Source organism: Saccopteryx leptura, chromosome 5 (genome assembly GCF_036850995.1).
Source record: "Saccopteryx leptura isolate mSacLep1 chromosome 5, mSacLep1_pri_phased_curated, whole genome shotgun sequence".
Taxonomy (NCBI): Eukaryota; Metazoa; Chordata; class Mammalia; order Chiroptera; family Emballonuridae; genus Saccopteryx; species Saccopteryx leptura.
Window position 1 is genome coordinate 119,032,910 of NC_089507.1, and position 22,263 is coordinate 119,055,172.

Sequence of the window (22,263 nt, forward strand, 5' to 3'; positions counted from 1 at the left end):
TATATTTTTGTTTTATTAGAGTACCTGGGATCTTTTCTTAAATTGTAATGCTTTCAATATTTGAAGTCCTAATTGTACATGAACAGTGTCACATAGAACAAGCTCGTTGTGGTTGGAGAGGGTGTTTAATGTGTTGTTTAAGAGCACAGAATATGAAACCAGACCACTAGGGTTTAAATCCCGGCCCTCCCACTTCCTAGTTGGATGATCTTGAAGCTTCCCTGTGTCTTGGTTTCTACTGCTGTAAAACAGGGATATAAGTTGTAGATGGTAGATACTCTATTTCATAGAGTTGCTGTAAGGTTGTTGTAAGAATTAAATGAGTTACTATTTATAAGTCACTTGTACATATAGAAAGTAGTCAATAAGTATAGCTATAAAAAGAAATATTGAATCACAATCTGTTGTAAATACTTTAAAATTTTTAATTTTACTGAAGTATAAAAATTGATATTTACACTAGTATATTTTGATTATTTCTTTTTTGTATTGCAGTTACAAATTATAATACTGTGGTAGAAACAAACTCAGATTCAGATGATGAAGATAAACTCCACATCGTGGAAGAAGAAAGTGTCGCCGATGCCGCCGACTGCGAGGGTGGGCTGCCGGAAGACGAGCTGCTGGGAGACCAGACGGGGCTGCCCCAGAGCGGCGACAGGGACCGGAGCGCCAAGAGCTGCTGGGAGGACGATGGCAAGTTCATTTCGTTTTGTAATACTCTATTCTCTTGATTCTTTAAAAAATATATATTAACTGAAAAGATAAATGGATGAAAAATTTGAAATGAACTGTAAATTTGTCTATTAATCAACAGAAGAGATCCCTCTGTTTACCAAAAAGTAAGTTATGAAGCAGAATAATAAAGTTATTATGACCAAATATACAATGCAATAATACATTGAACTCTAGTAGAGTTTTTTAAAAGAATAAAGTTTTCCATATGCTGTACATATAATTGAACCTATCTTTAATTTCATATTGTGACTGTACATGAAGAGTCTACGTAGAAACCAACAAATTATATTTGGTTTAGTAAAATTACAATAATTTAATGAGCAAGAGTTCCAGACAAAGATAAATCATTGGAATATTTTTAGTGTTTGTAAGCCAACCTGCCTCCCTCTCTCCCGCTCCTTCCCTACCTCTTTCCCTCTCCCTCCCCTCTTCCTCTTCTCTCCCTCCCCTCTCCTTGTATATAAAAATGTGTGTGTGTTTGTGTGTGTGTGTATATATGTGCCTTGTATGCCTACCACTCAAAGTCAAATTATCTTCCATCACCGTATATTTGGCCCCCTTTACTCTTTACTGCCCCCCATACCCCTTACATCTGGTAACCACCATACTGTTATCTGTGTGTATAGTTTTCAGTTTTATACTCCACATATGAATGAAATCATTAGCTTTTTCCAACTGACTTATTTAGCTTAGCATGATATATAGTATATCATGATATATAGTATATAGTTTATATACTATAAAACATCCAAATCTAAGAGGAGAAGTCCTAGAAGAATTTCTGAGTGAAACTGCTGGTCTTGAGTTATAAACCATCAGCAGAGGTTAATTAGGTAAAGACAAGGAATAGAGGGAGCTTCAAGCAGATGACACAACATACACGAAACCACAGAGGTTTGAACAGACTGTGCTTGCAGAACATGGGATCAGGGAAGTAAAGAAAGGAAAGACTAGGAAGGGTCTTGTGTGCTGTGTCAAGGAATTTGAGCTCAATCCTGGAAATTTGAAAATAACATTACTCATATGAACTTTAGAAATAAATCTGGTAGCAGTATGGAAAAGAATTTTAGAGGGAGGGGAACTTAGAGGCAGGAGGTAGTGCCTTCAGAAAAGAGGCTATCATAATTCAGGTAATGACAAGGGATTTTGCACTAAAGAAGTGGTCCTTGTGGGTGTAAAGGGGAGAGATTTGACAGAAATATTTGGAGGTAGGACATAGAAGATGTGGTTGATTTTTATGTGGGAAGTAACTCAGAGGAAAGGATCTATGTAACTACTGGGTTTCTGGAAAACAGAACCCAGGTAAGTTCAGTTGCTTATTTATTATCACACTGGTTAATGGCAGGGCTATTCACCTGTTAAACTTTAATACTGAGCTCAGAACATTTGGGAGCAAGAATTGCTTATGTATTTCTTGTCTGTGGCCAGAATTGACCCATCAGTGTAGTTAATCCAAAGTCTTAATGTGGAAGCAATAAGGAAACTGTTTGTCTGGAAAGGGGAAGATGAGGAAAATGAGATAGATGAAGCTAAAAAGAAAGATGAACATTCCTTAAAGAGGTTCTGCTTCTGAAAATATATTAGGATGGACTATTTGGACTGTCTCACTGAGAATAACTAGTGATACTACATTTAAAAATAAATAAATCTTTTTGAAAGATTTAAAGAGCCAATCACAGTGTAAGACAACATACCAAAATCTAAGTGAAGACAGGAATGCATAAAGGTGAGCAGAGCTCAGTATAAAGACTCTTTGGTCTTAAGGACATTTCCCTAACCAAAGGAATGTAAATGTGGTTTTCTGGCCTCTGAGAAGAAACAAATCCTTGCACCACCAAAATGTTTAATTACAGATTCTCCCCTAGTATGGATTACATCTTGATTATATCATGATCTAAAAGCAAACCTTCAGTCATTCACCGTTCTCAGGAGTTAGCAGACAAAATTTCCTTGGTCAGGAATTGGCAGTAGAGAATTGTCTCTGAGAAGTAGTAACCACAAGGTGTCTCATTGATTTACAGTGCAAATCCACACTACTAGCTAGCCTGATAAATCTTAAGCCATGATTGTTTAAATTGGAACTGATGCTAATACCCTTTGGCACTAAGAAGAAGCAAAAACAAAACTTTTGGAGGAAGATACTTTGGTTATAAGGTTATATAGGTTTCAAGTGTACATTTCTATGATAGATGAGCTGTATATTGCCTTGTATGCCTACCACTCAAAGTCAAATTATCTTCCACCACCGTATATTTGGCCCCCTTTACTCTTTACTGCCCCCCATACCCCTTACATCTGGTAACCACCATACTGTTATCTGTGTGTATAGTTTTCAGTTTTATACTCCACATATGAATGAAATCATTAGCTTTTTCCAACTGACTTATTTAGCTTAGCATGATATTCTCAAAGTCCATCCATGTTGTCGCAAATGACGGTGTTTTGTTGTTCCTTATGGCTGAGTAGTATTCCTTTGTACATCTGTACCACATCTTTATCCAATCTTCTGTTAAAGGACTTGAATGGTTTCCATGTCTTGGCCACCATGAATAATGCTGCAGTGAATATAGGGGTATATATATCTTGGTGAAAAGCACTTTTTACAGAAATTTTAAGTATACATTTTAGGAAAGGTTCTGGCTAAAAGTTAATGAAGTTAGCATCTAGCTCCAGAATTTAGAAAAAGAATAGCAAACTGAGCTGTTTGAAAGTAAAAAAAAAGTAAGTAATATAAAATTGAAAATAAACCTACAATACAAAAGATTAACATAGGCAAAACTTTATTCTTTGAAAGTTTAACAAGATCAAGAAAAAAGGAAAAATATAAATGGCCAAAATAAGAAATGGCAAAGAAGACATAATTACAGATACTACAGATATTGACAAGGCAATAGGAGGTATTGTGAACAACTGTGTGCCAATAAATTTGAAAATATGGATAGGATAGAAATTCTTATACAAAACTGGCTCGTGAAGAATTATAAAACATGAATAATCCTATAACTTCTAAACAAATTAAATTGGTGGTCAAAAATATTTCCACAAGTGGGTGAAAATATGGAGTAACTCATACTCTTACACCCTGCTTATACCTTGCTTATAGGATTGAAGAGGGATGCCACTTTGGAAAACAGTTGGGAAGTATATTATAAAGTTAAATATACACTTAACTTATGACCCAGAAATCTTGTGTCTGGATCGTATTTTCCCTTAGGAGATGAAAACTTAGGTTCACATAAAAAGTTGTACACTGATGTTTAAAGAAGATCTATTCATAGTTGCCAAAAACTGGAAACAGTCCACTGTCCGTCAACAGGTGAAAGGAAAACGAAAGTATAGTACATTCATAGAAAGGAATGCTACTCAGCAACAAAAAAGGGGAGGAGGACAAAAGCAACAATGTGGATGGATCTCAAATGTATTACTATGCTGACTGAGAGAAGTCAGTCTCAAAAGGTTACATAAGGTATGAGTCCATGCATATGACATTTAAAAACAACACACTATGTGCTGAATAACGATCAGTGGTTGCCAGGCTCAAGAGGAGGGGAATGTGACTATAAAAGTATAGCATTGGGGATTTGGGAGGGATGATGTAACCATTTTGAGCCTTGATTTCAATGGTGGTTTCATGAATCTGTACATGGGTTAAAATTCATAAAATGTACATCAAAAGAAACAAACAGTAAAACTTTTTGTATAAAAATTTATATATGTATAAATGTGTATGTGTCTATATTTTTTTTCTCTTGCTAAGAAAACTCTAAACAAGATGACACCGCTGATAAATTCTACATTTTGAAGGAGCTATTAATAATTAATATTTTAGACAGCTCTTCCAAAGATAATAAGAGAGAATATTCCCCAACTTTTTAAAAGATGCTGCCATTATCTTGATACCAAACCAAATAAGCATAAGAATGGAAAATTATAGACTCATTCAGAACACAGATACAAAAATCTCAAACAAAATATTAACTATACATTATACTGGAGTGGGCAAAAGTAGGTTTACAGTTATAATACAAATAATAATAAATACTAATACAGGAACTTTTGTGTACTCACAACTGTAAACCTACTTTTGCCCACCCCTGTGGAGGTATACACATGTGGAATGCAAGGTCAAAATAATGTTTAAACAAATTTTAAAATACACTTTAAGAAACTTAAGAAAAACAGTGAAATATTCATCTCAACAGACACAGAAAGAAACTTTTAGGAAAATTCAATAACTGTGAATAGATAACATAAAAGCTAACTAATTAGAAAGAGATCTTCCTTGATCTAATAAAGTGTGTCTATGTAAAATCTATCACAAACAAACATCTTTTTTTTTCTTTCTATTTTTTTTTTTTTTACAGAGACAGAGAGAGAGTCAGAGAAAGGGATAGATAGGGATAGACAGACAGGAACGGAGAGAGATGAGAAGCATCAATCATCAGTTTTTCGTTGCGATACCTTAGTTGTTCATTGCTTGCTTTCTCATATATGCCTTGACTGTGGGGCTACAGCAGACCGAGTAACCCCTTGCTCCAGCCAGTGACCTTGGGTCCAAGCTGGTGAGCTTTGCTCAAACCAGGTGAGCCCATGCTCAAGCTGATGACCTCGGGATCTCGAACCTGGGTCCTTCACATCCCAGTCCGAGGCTCTATTCACTTCGCCACCGCCTGGTCAGGCACAAACATCATTCTTAATGATAAAAATGCTGACAACTTTTTTTTGTGAACAAGGTATGTCTGAACAGAAAAGAAATGATAAAAGAAGGAATCTTGGAGCATCAGGAAGAAATTCATTTAAAGATACATTTCTTTCATAAATAAACTACATTTATAAAACTACATAAAGTGCTAATTCTAGACTCTTCCTCACCTAATTTAAAAATAAAATTAAAAGTTTATATATGTCACACCATGTTCAAAAAAATCTTGCCTCACCAAGTAGAACAAACCAATAAACACAAAACTTATTTTTTAAGATTTTATTTATTAATTTTTAGAGAAGATAGAAAAAGAAAGGCAGGGAAGGAGCAGGAAGTATCAACTCATAGTAGCTGCTGCTTGTTTGTGCCTTGACCAGGCAAGGCCAGGGTTTCAAACTGGCAACTTCAGCATTCCAGGTTGACACTATATCCACTACACCACCACAGGCAAAACTGTTCGTAAACAATTTTGACCAAAGTAAAAAATAGTCTCAGCCATGGAAAGCCAGAAATCAAGATAATTCTGGTATTCTACCAGGTGAATAGTATTCTTTCTAACTTCTGGAGTTTAAAATATCTTTGTGAAAATGCACATAGACATTAAGTAGTACTGCCCAGTAATGCCGGGTAACCTATTAGGATATTGGACCAGAATATTCAGTAAATTAAAGTTCATGAATTCAAGGTAAGTAATTCTTAATAGTTGGTCACTATTAAGTGGCCCTAAGTCATGGATTCAAATGAAAGTTTATGACTTCAGATCCAAACAGAGAACACTGAATTGCTATGGCTCCTCAAGATGATCCTTGGGGATAAATATGAAAAATTATCTGTCAGATTAGACATTATTGACCGAACCAAGCTGATCCGAGCAGACACAGAAAACTGGAATTACTACAGGATGAGTTTATTTTTAAGGAGAAGTGAACCTACTGGGTAGAGCTTCACTCTATGCACAGTTACTTTTGGGTTCTGTTCTTTTATGAGAATTGTCTTCTCTGCTGTTCTTGTATTTTTTGCTTTTTTGTTTGTCCTAAACTACTACCCAATGTAAAAAAAAAAAAAGAAAAGAAAAGAAAAAGAAAACTTGTAGGGTTTCTTAATCATATTGCTAATATAACTTCAAAAATATCTAAATATGTAAAATTTCCAGATATTGAATATAAGAGATTAGCAATATTTGGTTAGAAAGTGGAGTAGCTGCAACATAAGTTTTTAGGAGGAAATTTAGATGGTTGTTCAATAGAGAGTTTCTTGTCTAGTTCTTGAGGATGAGAAAGGAGTAGTGAAGCAAAGCCCCCTTTACATTGCTGAGCTAAAGGAAGAAACCCCATCTAAGAAAATTAGTTCTTTTATTTTACAGACTTTTAAGGGGAAACAAAGAAGAAAGGGGTCAATGACATTTAACTATACTCAAGACCAGCAGTGAAACTGATATTCACACATCTATAGCATAGTGTGAATCAAGGGTCTAAAGCAGGGGTCTCAAACTCGCGACCCACAGGCCGCATGCGGCCCGCCGAACAATTTTGTGCAGCCCGCAGACTAATCCACGAAGTTCTTAGTCTGCGGGCCGCACAAAATTGTTCGGCGGGCCGCGAGTTTGAGACCCCTGGTCTAAAGTATATTGAAAAATGTAATATGCTATTAAAATCTATTGAAATGTTAATATTATAAGTACCTTTAAAAAGTCATTTTCTGTGAATGAAATCTCAAGTTAGGATCAAATTCTTAGAACAAGAATTAAATAGAAGAAGCAACATTTTATTGTAGATATTAAATAAACTAAGACATGTTCATTCCAGTTATAAATTAAGAGGTAATTAGGGAAATGGACAGTGGTGGGATTCAAATCATTTTAACAACTGGTTCTCTGCCCTAATGACCATTTTAAGTATTAAAAAATAATATACTGGGTCCTGGCCGATTGGCTCAGTGGTAGAGCGGTAGCCTGGTGTGCGGAAGTCCCTGGTTCGATTCCCGGCCAGGGCACACAGGAAAAGCGCCCATCTGCTTCTCCACCCCTCCCCCTCTCCTTCCTCTCTGTCTCTCTCTTCCCCTCCTGCAGCCGAGGCTCCATTGGAGCAAAGATGGCCCAGGCGCTGGGGATGGCTCCGTGGCCTCTGCCTCAGGCGCTAGAGTGGCTCTGGTCACAGCAGAGCGACGCCCCAGATGGGCAGAGCATCGCCCCCTGGTGGGCGTGCCGGGTGGATCCTGGTCAGGCGCATGCGGGAGTCTGACTGCCTCCCCGTTTGCAGCTTCAGAAAAATACAAAAAAAACCCCAACAATATACTGAAAAGTAATTTATTATTTCATGCATTTAGTACTTAAATAAGAACAATAAAAGAGGTACACAAAATAGATTTTAAGAAATAGTTTTAAAATATTAATTAAAATTTTAAATAATATCTGACAATAAACAATAAAACTTACTTAATATATTTCCATATTGTTTCTTGATTGGCGTTCTCACTTGCAATTGTTTTCACCTATGGACAGAATGAACATTACTACGGGCGCTTAGAATATGCTATTGCACAGATGAACATTAAAAGAGTAAGGAATGTAAATTTGTGATTTCCACATTGGGCAGGTGCCCACCTTAGAATCCTGATTACAAGTGCCATTTTAACAACCGGTTTGCTGAACTCAACAAAAAATTATGTATTGGTTTTACTGAACTGATACAAACCAGCTCAATCCCACCACTGGAAAAGGACAATCACTGCTCAACAACTACCATGATAATAAGTGTTGCAGGCAAGAACCATCAGTGGATGCTGAAATTAGTGGGTGAAAGCATAATGAGAAAAAAGGTAAATCTCAAAGTATTTTCCCCACTAGATAATTATTAATTGTGAAGAAATACATGAATAATAACCATTATTTAGAAACGTGACAGAGCTGTGGCTGGAAGTTCAATGGATAAAGCATTGTCCTGGCACACTGAGGTCATGGGTTTGATTCGTGGTCAGGGCACATGCAAGAAGCAATCAGTGAGTGCACACCTAAAAATGCAACTAAGTGGAACAATGAGTTAATGCTTGTTTCTCTCTCTCTCTCTCTCTCTCTTTTTCCCTCTTCCTCCTTACCTTCTACTCTCCTTCCCTCCCCCTCCCTTGCCCTCTGTTTCTTTCCCTCTTCTCTCTCTCTCTCTATCAATGGAAAATTTAAAAATAATAAATACATACTGCATACATAAACAGAAGAAACCTGACAGACACCACTTTAACCAAGTGTTCAAGGTTGTCATCAGTAATAAGACAGTGATAGATTAACAAAGGCATATTACTTCAGTGTTATTCACTCAAAATGCATTTTGTCCATCAAACATTAGACAGTATTTGAGAAATCAAGTTGAAGACATCCTGCAAAATAAGTGGTCAGTATTCTTCAAAAGTATCAATGTCGGATATGGAAAAGACTGTGGAGACATGACAACTAAATACACTGTAGGATCCAGAAAAAAAAAATTAGTTGAAAACCTGGCAAAAGTCAACTACATTAGATCCAAGATGGTGGCAGAGATGGTAGATGTTACACTCACCTCTTTCCAGGACCAGATAGGAGTTACAACTTAATTTAAGAACAATCACCCTGAATAACCAACTCAAGACTAAATGAAGAGTATTTCATTTATTATAACCAAGGATTCACAGAAGAAGCCACATTAAGACTTGTAGGAAGCCAGAGATGTGAAAAGGGCTGGCTCTGCTCCCACAGGTAGTGGCTGAGGTTCTGGAGGGATATCTCGGCTATGGGGTTTCCCTCTAAGAAGTATGAGGCCTAAACTTCAAGCAGGGATCCTCAGACCACAGCACCAGAGCCAGGAAGAGGCACCCACATAGCATTAGGCTGTGAAAAGCAGCAAGGTTTCTGTCTGCCAGAAAGGGACAGGAGTCTGCAGAGACTTAGGCACCCTTTTAAAGAGCCAACACAAATTTTAGTTCACAGCCACTTACCAGGCTTTGGAGTAGGGAGAACTCAGCAGACTAGAGTTGCATGAGGAGAGTCTGGGGTTTGTGGTTCTGGGAAGAGACATGGGAAGACGGCCACCAGGATCCCTGTGCTGATTCATTCTCCCATATCACAGTGGCCATCTTTCTTGGACAGAACACTCCCCTCTTGCCTGACCTGTGGTGGCGCAGTGGATAAAGCGTTGACCTGGAATGCTGAGGTTGTTGGTTCAAAACCCTGGGCTTGCCCGGTCAAGGCACATATGGGAGTTGAAGCTTCCTGCTCCTCCCCCCTTCTCTCTCTCTCTCTCCTCTAAAATGAATAAATAAAGAACACTCCCCTCTGAGTGGCATCAGCCTGGAGGAAAGCAGTTGCCCCACTGTCGACTCCTTTGTGCCCCACCCTGCAGAGATTAGTCCCTGCTGAGGAGTCAGCTGCCTTGGTCAAGGAGTAGAGGTCTGTACAGATTCAGGGGATGACAGTGACTCACTTGTCTGGCTATGAGATGGGGGCAGTTCCAGTTTCTTGAGAATCTGACTGGTGCTTCCCTCTCACAGGAGTTTCAGTGGAATCATCCTCCTGGCTGTCAGCAGACCTACACTCTGGGCTCCAAGACCCCACCCATCTAACTCTTAGTGGTTCTGCCCCACAGGGCAAAATCCAGGACAGACTGAGACCTGTGACTCTGTGGTGGGGGGCACACCTGCCACCTTCCCTAAAGCCTGATGGGCATGACCCCCTCAAAGGAGATTCATTAGCGCCACCCTACCAACTCCACCAGAGGGTTTTTCAGAGACAGAGCCTAACAGGCAGCTAGCAGGCAGAGGCAGCAAGAGGCAAATGTCAGGGTGCTTTGCAACTTTTGCTGACCTTCCCCAGGCCTGGTGCTTTTAAAAGCTGGCCTTGATTTGCAACATGGTCCTTACCTAAGCCCAGAAGAGGCAGCCACAAACAGTGGTCACCTGTACCTCCACCAGTTGCTAAGGGCCAGTCACAGGCAGCATCTTAAATTGGCCTGCACCAGATTTCCTCCCAAAAGTCCTAGAAGAAACACACATGATGACCAGCTTCAGACAACATCAGAGCAGGGTCCAGTTAGCTTCACAAGCAGCATATCCAAAGGGAAATCTCATCAGGCATCAAATCCAGTTGAGGCAAATTCCATCTCCTGTGGTCAGCACCTGCTCACCAACTCTCAAACTTTGGTTGAGGTAGAGACTCATAGCCAGACTGAGGATCAGTCCCATGCAATAGCAATCAAGACTCAAATACAACTTGGAGGGCCCACATAACCCACACAAGGAACATTCCTAGAGAACCCAGCTCAGATGATAAAGGAGACTGCACCCAACAGAACACCTACTACATAAGGCCACCCACCCAAAGACTGGGAATCATATCAGATGTAGCTTATACATAGAAACAAACCCAGAGAGGTAGCCAAAATGGGGAGACACCCTGAAAATTATAAAACAGAAGAAATATCCAGAGAAAGGACTAACTGTAATAGAGGTAAAATTTTGTTAGATACAGAGTTAGAAGTAATGGTTATATGGATGCTTAAGGAACAAAGTGAGAACTTCAACAAAGAGATATCAAGCATAAAAAATGACAAACTATAAAAAGGAACCAGTCAGAAATGAAGAATACAATATCTGACATCAAGCATACACTGGAAGCAATAAAGAGTTAGTTGGATGAAAGCAAGGATCAAATCAGCAATTTGGAAGACAAGGGATAGAGAAACAACCAATCAGAGCAGCAGAAAAAAAAAAAAAAAAAAACTAAAAAGAATGAGGAAAGTTTAGGGACCTTTGGGACAACTTGAAGCATAAGAACATTTGAATTATAGGAGTACCCAAGAAAGAGATAGAAGCAAGGGATTAAGAACCTATTTGAAGAAATAATGACCAAAAATTTTCCTAACCTGGTGGAGGAAATATGATATACAAGTACAGGAAGTGCAGAGAGTCCCAAACAAGATGGGCCCAAAGAGACCCATACCAAGACACATCATAATTAAAATAAAGGTTAAAGACAAAGAATCTTAAAAAGCAGCAAGAGAAAAGCAGTTAACTGCAAGGGAGCTCCCATAAGACTGTCAGCTGATTTCTCAACAGAAACATTTCAGGCCAGAAGGCATTGGCATGAAATATTAAAAGTGATGAAAAGCAAGGACCTACAAACAAGACTACTTTACCTAGCAAAGCTATCATTTAAAATTGAAGGTGAAATAAAGAGCTTCACAGACAGGTAAAAACTAAAGTTTATTACCACCAAACCAGTATTACAAGAAAATTTAAAGGGCCTGCTTGATGAAGAAGAAAACAAAGGAGGAACAGAGTTAAAACAATAAAATGGCAATAAATACATAACTATAAATGATCACTTTAAGTGGCCTACATGCTAAAATAAAAAAAACATAGGGTAGCTGAATGGATAAGAAAGTTAGACCCATATATATGCTCTGTACAAGAGACCCATTTCAGGACAGAAGATACACACAGACTAAAAGTAAAGGGGTGGAAAAAAATATTTTATGCAAATAGGAGAAAAAAAAACTAGAGTAGCAGTACTTATATCTGACAAAATAAACTTTAAAAGAGACAAAGAACAGGCCCTGGCCCTTTGGCTCAGTAGTAGAGTGTCGGCCTGGCGTGCAGGAGTCCCAGGTTCGATTCCAGGCCAGGGCACACAGGAGAAGCGCCCATCTGCTTCTCCACCCCTCCCCCTCTCCTTCCTCTCTGTCTCTCTCTTCCCCTCCCGCGGCCAAGGCTCCATTGGAGCAAAGTTTGCCAAGGCGCTGAGGATGGCTCTGTGGCCTCTGCCCCAGGCGCTAGAATGGCTCTGATTGTGGCAGAGTGACGCCCCAAAATGGGCAGAGCATCGCCCCCTGGTGGGCGTGCTGAGTGGATCCCGGTCAGGCACATGCGGGAGTCTGTCTGACCTCCTCCCCGTTTCCAACTTCAGAAAAAATACAAAAAAAAAAAAAAGAGAGAGAGACAAAGAACACTATATAATTATAAAGGGAGTAATCCAAAAAGAGGATATAACCCTTATAAACATTTATATACCCAATGTAACAGCACCTAAATATATGAAGCAAATCTTGATTGACATAAAGGGAGAGATTGACAGCAATACTGTCATAGTAGAAGATTTTAACACTGCTCTAATATCAATGGTCAGATCTTTCTGACAGAAAATCAACAAGGAAGCAGCAGCCTTAAATGACACACTAGATCAAATGGATTTAATTGATATCTTTAGAGCATTTCACCCCAAAGCAGCAGAATATCTATTCTTTTCAAATGCACATGGAACATATTCTAGTTTAGATCACATGTTCAGACACAAAACAAGTCTTAATAAATTTAAGAAGATTTAATCATATCATCTATCTTCTCTGACCATAATGGTATGAAACTAGAAATCAATCACAAGAAGAAAACTGAAAAATACACAAAGACAGAGGCTAAATAACAGGTTACTAAATAATGAATGGGTTAACAATGAGATCACGGAAGAAATCAAAAGTTACTTTGAAACAAATGTACTCAGAAAAGTATAAGACACTGAAGAAAGAAACTGAAGAAGATACAAATAAGTGGATGCATATACCATGTTCATGGATAGAAAGAATTAACATTATCAAAATACCCATATTACCCCAAACAATCTATAGATTCAGTGCAGTTCCTTTCCAATGGTATATTTCACAGACATAGAACAAATACTCCAAAAATTTATATGGAACCAAAAGCAACCCCAAATAACTATGGCAATCTTGAAAGGAATAACATAGTCGGAGGAATCGCACTACCTGATACCAAACTTCTATTACGAGGCCCAGTAATCAAAACAGCATGTTACTGGCATAAAAACGGATATACAGATCAATGAGACAGAATACAGAGCCCAGAAATTAACCCACTATATGTCCAAATAATATTTGACATATAGGAGGTAAGAAAATACAATGGGATGAAGATAGTTTATTCAAGAAATAGTGTTGGAAAAACTGGACAGATGCACGCACACAAAAAAGACACTAGACCACCTTTTACACCAAACACAAGAATAAACTCAAAATTGTTAAAATCTTAAATACTAGACTCAAAACCATAAAACTCCTACTAGAAAACAGGCAGTAAAATCTCAGACATTTCTTGTAGCAATATTTTTATATTTCTATATATCTACTTGAGCAAGGGAAACAAAAGAAAAAATAAATAGGACTACATCAAACTAAAATTTTTTTCATAGCAAAGGAAAACATCAACAAAATCAAATAACCCAGTGAGTGGGAGAACATATTTGCTGATACATTTGATGAGGGATTAATCTTCAAATTTTATAAAAGAACTTATAAAACTCGATACCAAAAAAGAAAATCCAATTAAAAACTAGCAAAGGACCTGAATGGACAACACACAGATGGGCAGTAGACATATGAGAAGATGCTCAATGTTATTAATCATTAGAGGAATGCAAATTAAAACAATGAGCTATCACCTCACACCTGTCAGAATGGTTATCATCAATTTACAAACAGGTGTTGGCAAGGATGTGGAGAAAAGAAAAAGAGAACCCTCGTGCACTGTTGTTGGGAGTGCAGACTGGTGCAGCTGTGGAGCACCACTGTGGAGCAATAAGTTTTCACAAAAAAAATTAAAAATGGAACTACCTTATGACTCAGTGATTCTACTTCTAGGAATTTATCTGAAGAAAACCAAACCACCAACTCAAAAGAATATATACAGTCCTATGTTCATTGCAGTGTTATTTACAATAGGCAAGAATTGGAAGATCCCAGTTGTTCATCAGTAGATGAGTGGATAAAAACGCAGTGATACATTTATACAATGGAATATTATGTGGCCATAAAAAAGAAGGAAATGTTAAATTTTGCAACAGCATGGATGGATCTAGAGAGCATTACCCTAAGGGAAATAAGCCGGTCAGAGATAAACAAGTACCATATGATTTCACTCATGTGGAATCTAATGAACAAAATGAACCAACAAGCAAAGTAGAGACAGACTCGTACATAGAGAGAAAGCTTGACAACTGTCAGAGTTGTGGCGGTGCTGGTTGAGGTGGGTGGAAAGATTGAACAAAAAAAGGAAAAAGGAAAGAAAACCTGATAGATCCAGGTTATAATGTGGTGATTGCCAGGGGTTGGAGAGGTAGAGGAGAGTGGCAACCAACAATCTACTTTCTGTTTCTGTAAGTTAAGTTTTTTAAGATTCTGTGTATAAGGAGATGATACAATATTTGTCTCTCTGTCTGACTTATTTCACCTAGAATAATACCCTCAAGGTTCATCCATATTGTTGCAAATTGTAGAATTTGCTTCTTTTTGGTAACTGAATAATAATATTCCATTGTGTATATATACCCATATTTTTTTAATAACTTTATTTTTTTAATGGGGTGACATCAATAAATCAGGATACATATATTCAAAGATCAACAAGTCCAGGTTATCTTGTCTTTCAATTATGTTGCATACCCATCACCCAAAGTCAGATTGTCCTCTGTCACCTTCTATCTAGTTTTCTTTATGCCCCTCCCCCTCCCCTTTTCCCTCTCCCTTTCCCCCCTCCCCCCGTAACCACCACACTCTTATCAATGTCTCTTAGTTTCACTTTTATGTCCCACCTACGTATGGAATAATGCAGTTCCTGTTTTTTTCTGATTTACTTATTTCACTTCGTATAATGTTATCAAGATCCCACCATTTTGCTGTAAATGATCCGATGTCATCATTTCTTATGGCTGAGTAGTATTCCATAGTGTATATGTGCCACATCTTCTTTATCCAGTCATCTATTGACGGGCTTTTTGGTTGTTTCCATGTCCTGGCCACTGTGAACAATGCTGCAATGAACATGGGGCTGCATGTGTCTTTACGTATCAATGTTTCTGAGTTTTGGGGGTATATACCCAGTAGAGGGATTGCTGGGTCATAAGGTAGTTCTATTATCAGTTTTTTGAGGAACCACCATACTTTCTTCCATAATGGTTGTACTACTTTACATTCCCACCAACAGTGTATGAGGGTTCCTTTTTCTCCACAGCCTCTCCAACATTTGCTATTACCTGTCTTGTTAATAATAGCTAATCTAACAGGTGTGAGGTGGTATCTCATTGCAGTTTTGATTTGCATTTCTCTAATAATTAAAGAAGATGAGCATCTTTTCATATATCTGTTGGCCATTTGTACTTCCTCCTGGGAGAAGTGTCTGTTCATGTCCTCTTCCCATTTTTTTATTGGATTGTTTGTTTGTTTGTTGTTGAGTTTTATGAGTTCTTTGTATATTTTGGATATTAGGCCCTTATCTGAGCTGTTGTTTGAAAATATCATTTCCCATTTAGTTGGCTTTCTGTTTATTTTGTTATCAGTTTCTCTTGCTGAGCAAAAACTTCTTAGTCTGATGTAGTCCCATTCATTAATTTTTGCCTTCACTTCTCTTGCCATTGGAGTCAAATTCATAAAATGCTCTTTAAAACCCAGGTCCATGAGTTGAGTACCTATGTCTTCTTCTATGTACTTAATTGTTTCAGGTCTTATGTTTAGATCTTTGATCCATTTTGAGTTAATTTTAGTACAGGGGGACAAACTGTAATCCAGTTTCATTCTTCTGCATGTGGCCTTCCAGTTTTCCCAGCACCATTTATTGAAGAGGCTTTCTTTTCTCCATTGTGTGTTCTTGGCTCCTTTATCAAAAATTATTTGACTATATATATATGTGGTTTTATTTCTGGACTTTTATTCTGTTCCATTGGTCTGAGTGTCTACTTTTCTGCCAAGACCATGCTGTTTTGATTGTCGTGGCCCTATAATATAGTTTGAAGTCAGGTATTGTAATGCCCCCAGCTTCATTCTTTTTCTTTAGGATTGCTTTGGCTATTTGGGGTTTTTTATAGTTCCATATAAATCTGATGATTTTTTGCTCTATTTCTTTAAAAAATGTCATTGGAATTTTGATGGGAATTGCATTAAATTTGTATATTGCTTTGAGTAATATGGCCATCTTGATTATATTTATTCTTCCTAACCAAGAACAAGGAATATTCTTCCATCTCATTATATCTTTTTCCATTTCTCTTAACAATGGTTTATAGTTTTCATTATATAAGTCCTTTACATTCTTTATGTTTATTCCTAAGTTATGTTTATTCCTAAGTATTTTAATTTTTTTGTTGCAATTGTGAAGGGGATTATTCTTTTGAGTTCGTTCTCAGTTGTTTCATTGTTGCCATATAAAAAGGCTGTTGACTTCTGTATATTAATTTTGTATCCTGCGACCTTACTGTATTGGCTTATTGTTTCTAGTAGTCTTTTTGTGGATTCTTTGGGGTTTTCAATGTATAGGATCATATCATCTGCAAAAAGTGATACCTTTACTTCTTCTTTTCCGATATGGATGCCTTTTATTTCTTTGTCTTGTCTGATTGCTCTGGCTAGAACCTCTAGTACCACATTAAATAAGAGTGGAGAGAGTGGACAACCCTGTCTTGTTCCTGATTTAAGGGGGAAAGCCTTCAGTTTAGTGCCATTTAATATGATGTTAGCTGATGGTTTATCATATATGGCCTTTATCATGTTGAGATATTTTCCTTCTATACCCATTTTGTTGAGAGTCTTAAACATAAAATTGTGTTGTATTTTATCAAAAGCCTTTTCTGTGTCTATTGATAAGATCATGTGGTTTTTGTTCTTTGTTTTGTTGATATAGTGTATTACGTTAACCGTTTTACGTATGTTGAACCATCCTTGAGATTCTGGGATGAATCCCACTTGATCATGATGCATTATCTTTTTAATATGTTGTTGTATTCGATTTGCTAGTATTTTGTTTAGTATTTTAGCATCTGTATTCATTAGAGATATTGGTCTGTAGTTTTCTTTTTTGTGCCATCCTTGCCTGGTTTTGGTATGAGGGTTATGTTGGCCTCATAAAATGTGTTTGGAAGTATTGCTTCTTCTTCAATTTTTTGGAAGACTTTCAGTAGAATAGGAACCAAGTCTTCTTTGAATGTTTGATAAAATTCGCTGGTATAGCCGTCAGGGCCTGGACTTTTATTTTGGGGGAGGTTTTTAATGTTTTTTTTTTTCTATTTCTTCTCTACTAATAGGTCTGTTTAGGCTTTCTGCTTCTTGACTCAGTCTAGGAAGATTGTATTGTTCTAGGAATTTATCCATTTCTTCTAGATTGTTGAATTTAGTGGCATAAAGTTTTTCATAGTATTCTACAATAACTCTTTGTATATCTACGGTGTCTGTGGTGATTTCTCCTCTTTCATTTTGGATTTTGTTTATATGAGTTCTTTCTCTTTTTTCCTTGGTAAGTCTTGCCAAGGGTTTGTCAATTTTGTTGATCTTTTCAAAGAACCAGCTCCTTGTTCTATTAATTTTTTCTATAGTTTTTCTGTTCTCTATTTCATTTATTTCTGCTCTGATTTTTATTATCTCCTTTCTTCGGCTGGTTTTGGGTTGTCTTTGTTCTTCTTTTTCTAGTTCCTTAAGGTGTGAAGTTAAGTGGTTCACTTGGGCTCTCTCTTGTTTGTTCATATATGCCTGAAGTGATATGAACTTCCCTCTTCTCTCTGCTTTTGCTGCATCCCATAGATTCTGATATGTTGTATTTTCATTTTCATTTGTCTGTATATATCTTTTGATCTCTGCGCTTATTTCTTCTTTGACCCATTCATTTTTTAAAAGTATGTTGTTTAGTTTCCACATTATTGTGGGGTTTTTTCCCTCTTTTTTGCAGTTGAATTCTAGTTTCAAGGCTTTATGATCAGAAAATATGCTTGGTACGACTTCGATTTTTCTGAATTTGCTGATGTTGTTTTTGTGGCCCAATATATGGTCAATTCTTGAGAATGATCCATGTACACTGGAGAAAAATGTATACTCAGTCACTTTGGGATGAAATGTCCTGTAGATGTCTATCATATCCAGGTGCTCTAGTGTTTTGTTTAAGGCCACTATATCTTTGTTGATTCTCTGTTTGGATGACCGATCTAGAGCTGTCAGTGGTGTATTGAGGTCTCCAAGTATGATTGTATTTTTGTCAGTTTTTGTTTTATGGTCAATAAGTAGCTGTCTTATATATTTTGGTGCTCCTTGGTTTGGTGCATATATATTAAGAATTGTTATGTCTTCTTGATTCAGTGTCCCCTTAGCCATTATGAAATGGCCATTTTTGTCTCTGAGTACTTTTGTTGTCTTGTAGTCAGCGTTATCAGATATGAGTATTGCTACGCCTGCTTTTTTTTGGATGTTATTTGCTTGCAGTATTGTTTTCCAGCCTTTCACTTTGAATCTGTTTTTATCCTTGTTACTTAGATGAGTTTCCTGTAGGCAGCATACAGTTGGATTTTCTTTTTTAATCCATTCTGCTACTCTGTGCCTTTTTATTGGTGAGTTTAATCTGTTTACATTTAGTGTAATTATTGACACTTGTGAGTTCCCTATTGCCATTTTATAGATTGCTTTCTGTTAGTTTTGTGTCTGGTTTGATCCTTCTCTTTCGTTTTTCTATCTTTTGTTTTTATTTGGTTGTATTCCATACATCTTTCCTCTGTTGCTATCTTTTTTGTCTCATGTGCTTCTGTGGTGGTTTTTTCAATGGTAGTTACCTTTAAGTAATGAAAAGAGTTCCTACCCTGTTCATTATAGCGCACTATTTTGTGAGTACTTTTGCACTCCATCGTCCTTTGCTACTGTTAATCTCCATCCTCTCCCCCCTTTCTTTTTGTTGTTGTCACAGTTTAAATTTGGTTTTATTGTGTTCTTCTTGGAGCTTTTACTTGTGGCTTTATATTTTTTGTTCTTTGTATCTGATTGGAGAACCCCCTTTAGTAATTCCTGGAGTGGGGGTTTTCTGATGATAAATTCCCTCATCTTTTCTGTATCTGTGAATGTTTTTATTTCTCCTTCATATTTGAAGGATAGCTTTGCTGGGTATAGTATTCGTGGCTGAAAGTTCCTCTCTTTCAGGACTTTAAATATTGGGGTCCACTCTCTTCTAGCTTGTAGAGTTTCTGCTGAGAAATCTGATGATAATCTAATGGGCCTTCCTTTATATGTTGTATTCTTCTTTTCCCTGGCTGCCTTGAGAATTTTTTCTTTGCCATTGGTTTGTGCCAATTTCATTCTGATGTGCCTTGGAGTAGGTTTGTTGGGGTTAAGAAAACTCAGAGTTCTGTTTGCTTCATCAATTTGAGGCTTTAGTTCTTTCCACAGGCTTGGGAAGTTCTCATCTATTATTTGTTTGATTATGTTCTCCATTCCATTTTCTCTCTCTTCTCCCTCTGATATACCTATTATTCTTATGTTATTCTCTCTCATGGGGTCAGATATTTCTTGTAGGGCTATCTCATTTTTTTAAATTTTTGAGTCTCTTTCTTCTTCTCTCTGTTGTGCCTCAAGTTGCTTGTCTTCTATTTCACTAATCCTCTCTTCTATCTGGCCTGTTCTATTAGCTAAGCTTGTTACCTCATTTTTCAGCTCGTGAATTGAGTTTTTCATCTCTGTTTGATTTGTTTTTATAGTTTCAATTTCTTTGGACATATATTCTTTGTGTTCATTGAGTTGTTTTCTGAGCTCCCTAAATTGCCTTTCTGTGTTTTCTTTTATATTTCTGAGTATTTTTAGGATTTCTATCTTGAATTCTCTGTCATTTAGCTCCAAGGTTTCCAATATATTAAATTTTTTTCTCCATAGATTTTTCCTCATCTATCTGTGTTACCTCTCTTTCTTTTGTATCCATGACATTCGATTTTCTCTTCCTTAATGGCATCTGAGGGTGGTTTTGTTGATAGTATTAATGAGATTTAATAAAGAATAAAAAGTTAAAAAAATAAAAAATCGAAAAAAGTTGTGTTTTTTTTTAAATTAATAATAAATAAAGAAAAATAAAATAAAAATTTTTAAAAAAAGGAAATTATTCCCCCCTCCTTTTTTCCTCTCCTCTCCTCTCCCCTCTTTCTTGAGAAAATTTTGTGGTGAACTGTGAATTATATTGTATTTAATAGAACAAACAATGCCTGTAATGGAGGGCCTGAATTGGGGAAAAGTAAGAAAGGGGCAAGAAAAAAAAATAAATAAAAATAAAAAGGGGGGTATGGACCCACAAAAAGGAAATAATGAAAAAATTTGTATCAAGAATAAAATGATTTGCGTTTGGTGTTGGTTGACTAAGAGTTATGATGAGAGGAATAAGAGGGAAACAGGAAAATGGGGGGACAAATTAAAAAATTACTATTGTATTTAGTGGAACAAGAGCTTGATAAAATGGAGAGCCAGGGATGGGAGCACTGCTAGTGAGTTAAAAAGGTGAGGTAAAATCCCCCCAAAATGCCACAAACATAAGTTTGAGTCCCAGATAAGATAATTTGTTCATTATTGAGGTTTGAATGAGAGGAGACATAAAGGAGAAAGGAAGAAACTAATATAGAGGGAGAAAAGAAAGAGAGAGAGAGAGAAAAAAGAGGGAATCACTAAAAGAAGAAAAAAGAGGAGAGAGAGAGAGAGAGAGTTAAGGGTTTTGGAGTGCAACCCTCATAGAGAGAAAGGAAGAGGAAAGAAAAGATAATGGGAGATGTAACACTTATGGGTAGTGTAGTTCAAGGAGAGGAGAGAGTAAGACCGGTAGAGAGTTAAACGACCAAATTGGAGGAGGAAAAAAAAAAATCAAGGATGAAGATAAGAGAAACAAACGAACAAATATAATATAATGGGATAGGTTATAAAGTCTGTGGATTATTCTTGATTTTTGAGAGGTTATCTTCTTGCTTTTTCTTTTCTCTCCCTCTTCCTGGTCGGTGACTCTGTACCCCGGGTTCTGCCCCTTTGGCATGCTCAGGTAGAGGTTTGCAGTTGATAAGTCTCTATGGCGATGTCATGTATTGTGCTTCAGTCTTGTTGGCAGTCGAGGCTCATTAGCATTTATAGGCTCCGACAGTGAGAGAGTCTGTGTTCCTGGAGCCTCTCTCCTAGTCTTTCCTTCCTCAATTAGTAGCCTGATAATCCAGCTATGGGGTTGCTGCTGCCTTTGCCTGGATAGTAAGAGGCTCAAAGAGCTAGCAACTCCCCACTCTATTCCCACTCAGCACAGGGCTCTGGGTAAGGCTCAGTCATTCAGAGCTGCTGGCATAATCAGGCGGGGCTTCTGCCCACTGAAAGACCTCTGGCTCTGTCACTCTGTCCGGTAACACGGGCGGGCACCCACTCCCGGGGCGCTTGGAGTAAACTCTCGCTCACTATCTGCGTGCGCAGACCAGGATGTCAGGCCGGAAGTCTCGCCCACTGAGTGAAACCACCCGCCCGCACTGAAAAGTTCCAGCGTTGGAATTGGCTCTCGCTCCGTCCCCGTGTGCGGCTTTTTCAAGGCGCTTGGGCGGCCTGAGATTCCGCTTTCGGCCCACACAAAGGCCCCTGACTCTGCCCGTCTGTGGGATAACATGGGCTCCCACTCCTGAGGTGCTGGGAGGAGTCTCTTGACCACTCTCTGTGCGCGCCGACCAGGATATCAGACCAGCCGCCTCACCCTCTGAGTGAAACCCCTTCTGCACGGAAAAGTTCCAGCGTTGAAATTAGTTCTTGCTCCCTTCCCGTGTGCGGCTCCCCCAGGGCACTGGGGCGGCCCAAGATTCTGCTTTCGGCCCACACAAATGCCTCTGACTCTGCCTCTCTGTGGGACAACACGGGTGCACACTCCCAAGGCTTTGGAAGAAATCTCTCGCCCAGTATCTGCGCGCCGATCAGGAGATCAGGTAAAATGGCTGCCCCGCTTGTCTTTCTTTGTCTGGGTTTGGCGCGAGTGTTAGCTGTATTGCCCGGGTTGTC

The 22,263-nt window shown here is 37.9% G+C and overlaps 1 protein-coding gene across 3 annotated transcripts in view; it reads left to right on the forward strand.

Annotated features, from left to right (window-relative positions):
- The window catches only part of ZEB1 (zinc finger E-box binding homeobox 1), a 209,868-nt gene that overhangs the window by 139,836 nt on the left and 47,769 nt on the right, over positions 1 to 22,263 (forward strand). For all 3 annotated transcript variants that reach the window (XM_066386868.1, XM_066386870.1, XM_066386869.1), the window contains exon 2: positions 496 to 696. In XM_066386868.1, coding sequence (XP_066242965.1) covers positions 496 to 696 — 201 coding nt within the window. The remainder of the gene's footprint in view (positions 1 to 495; positions 697 to 22,263) is intronic.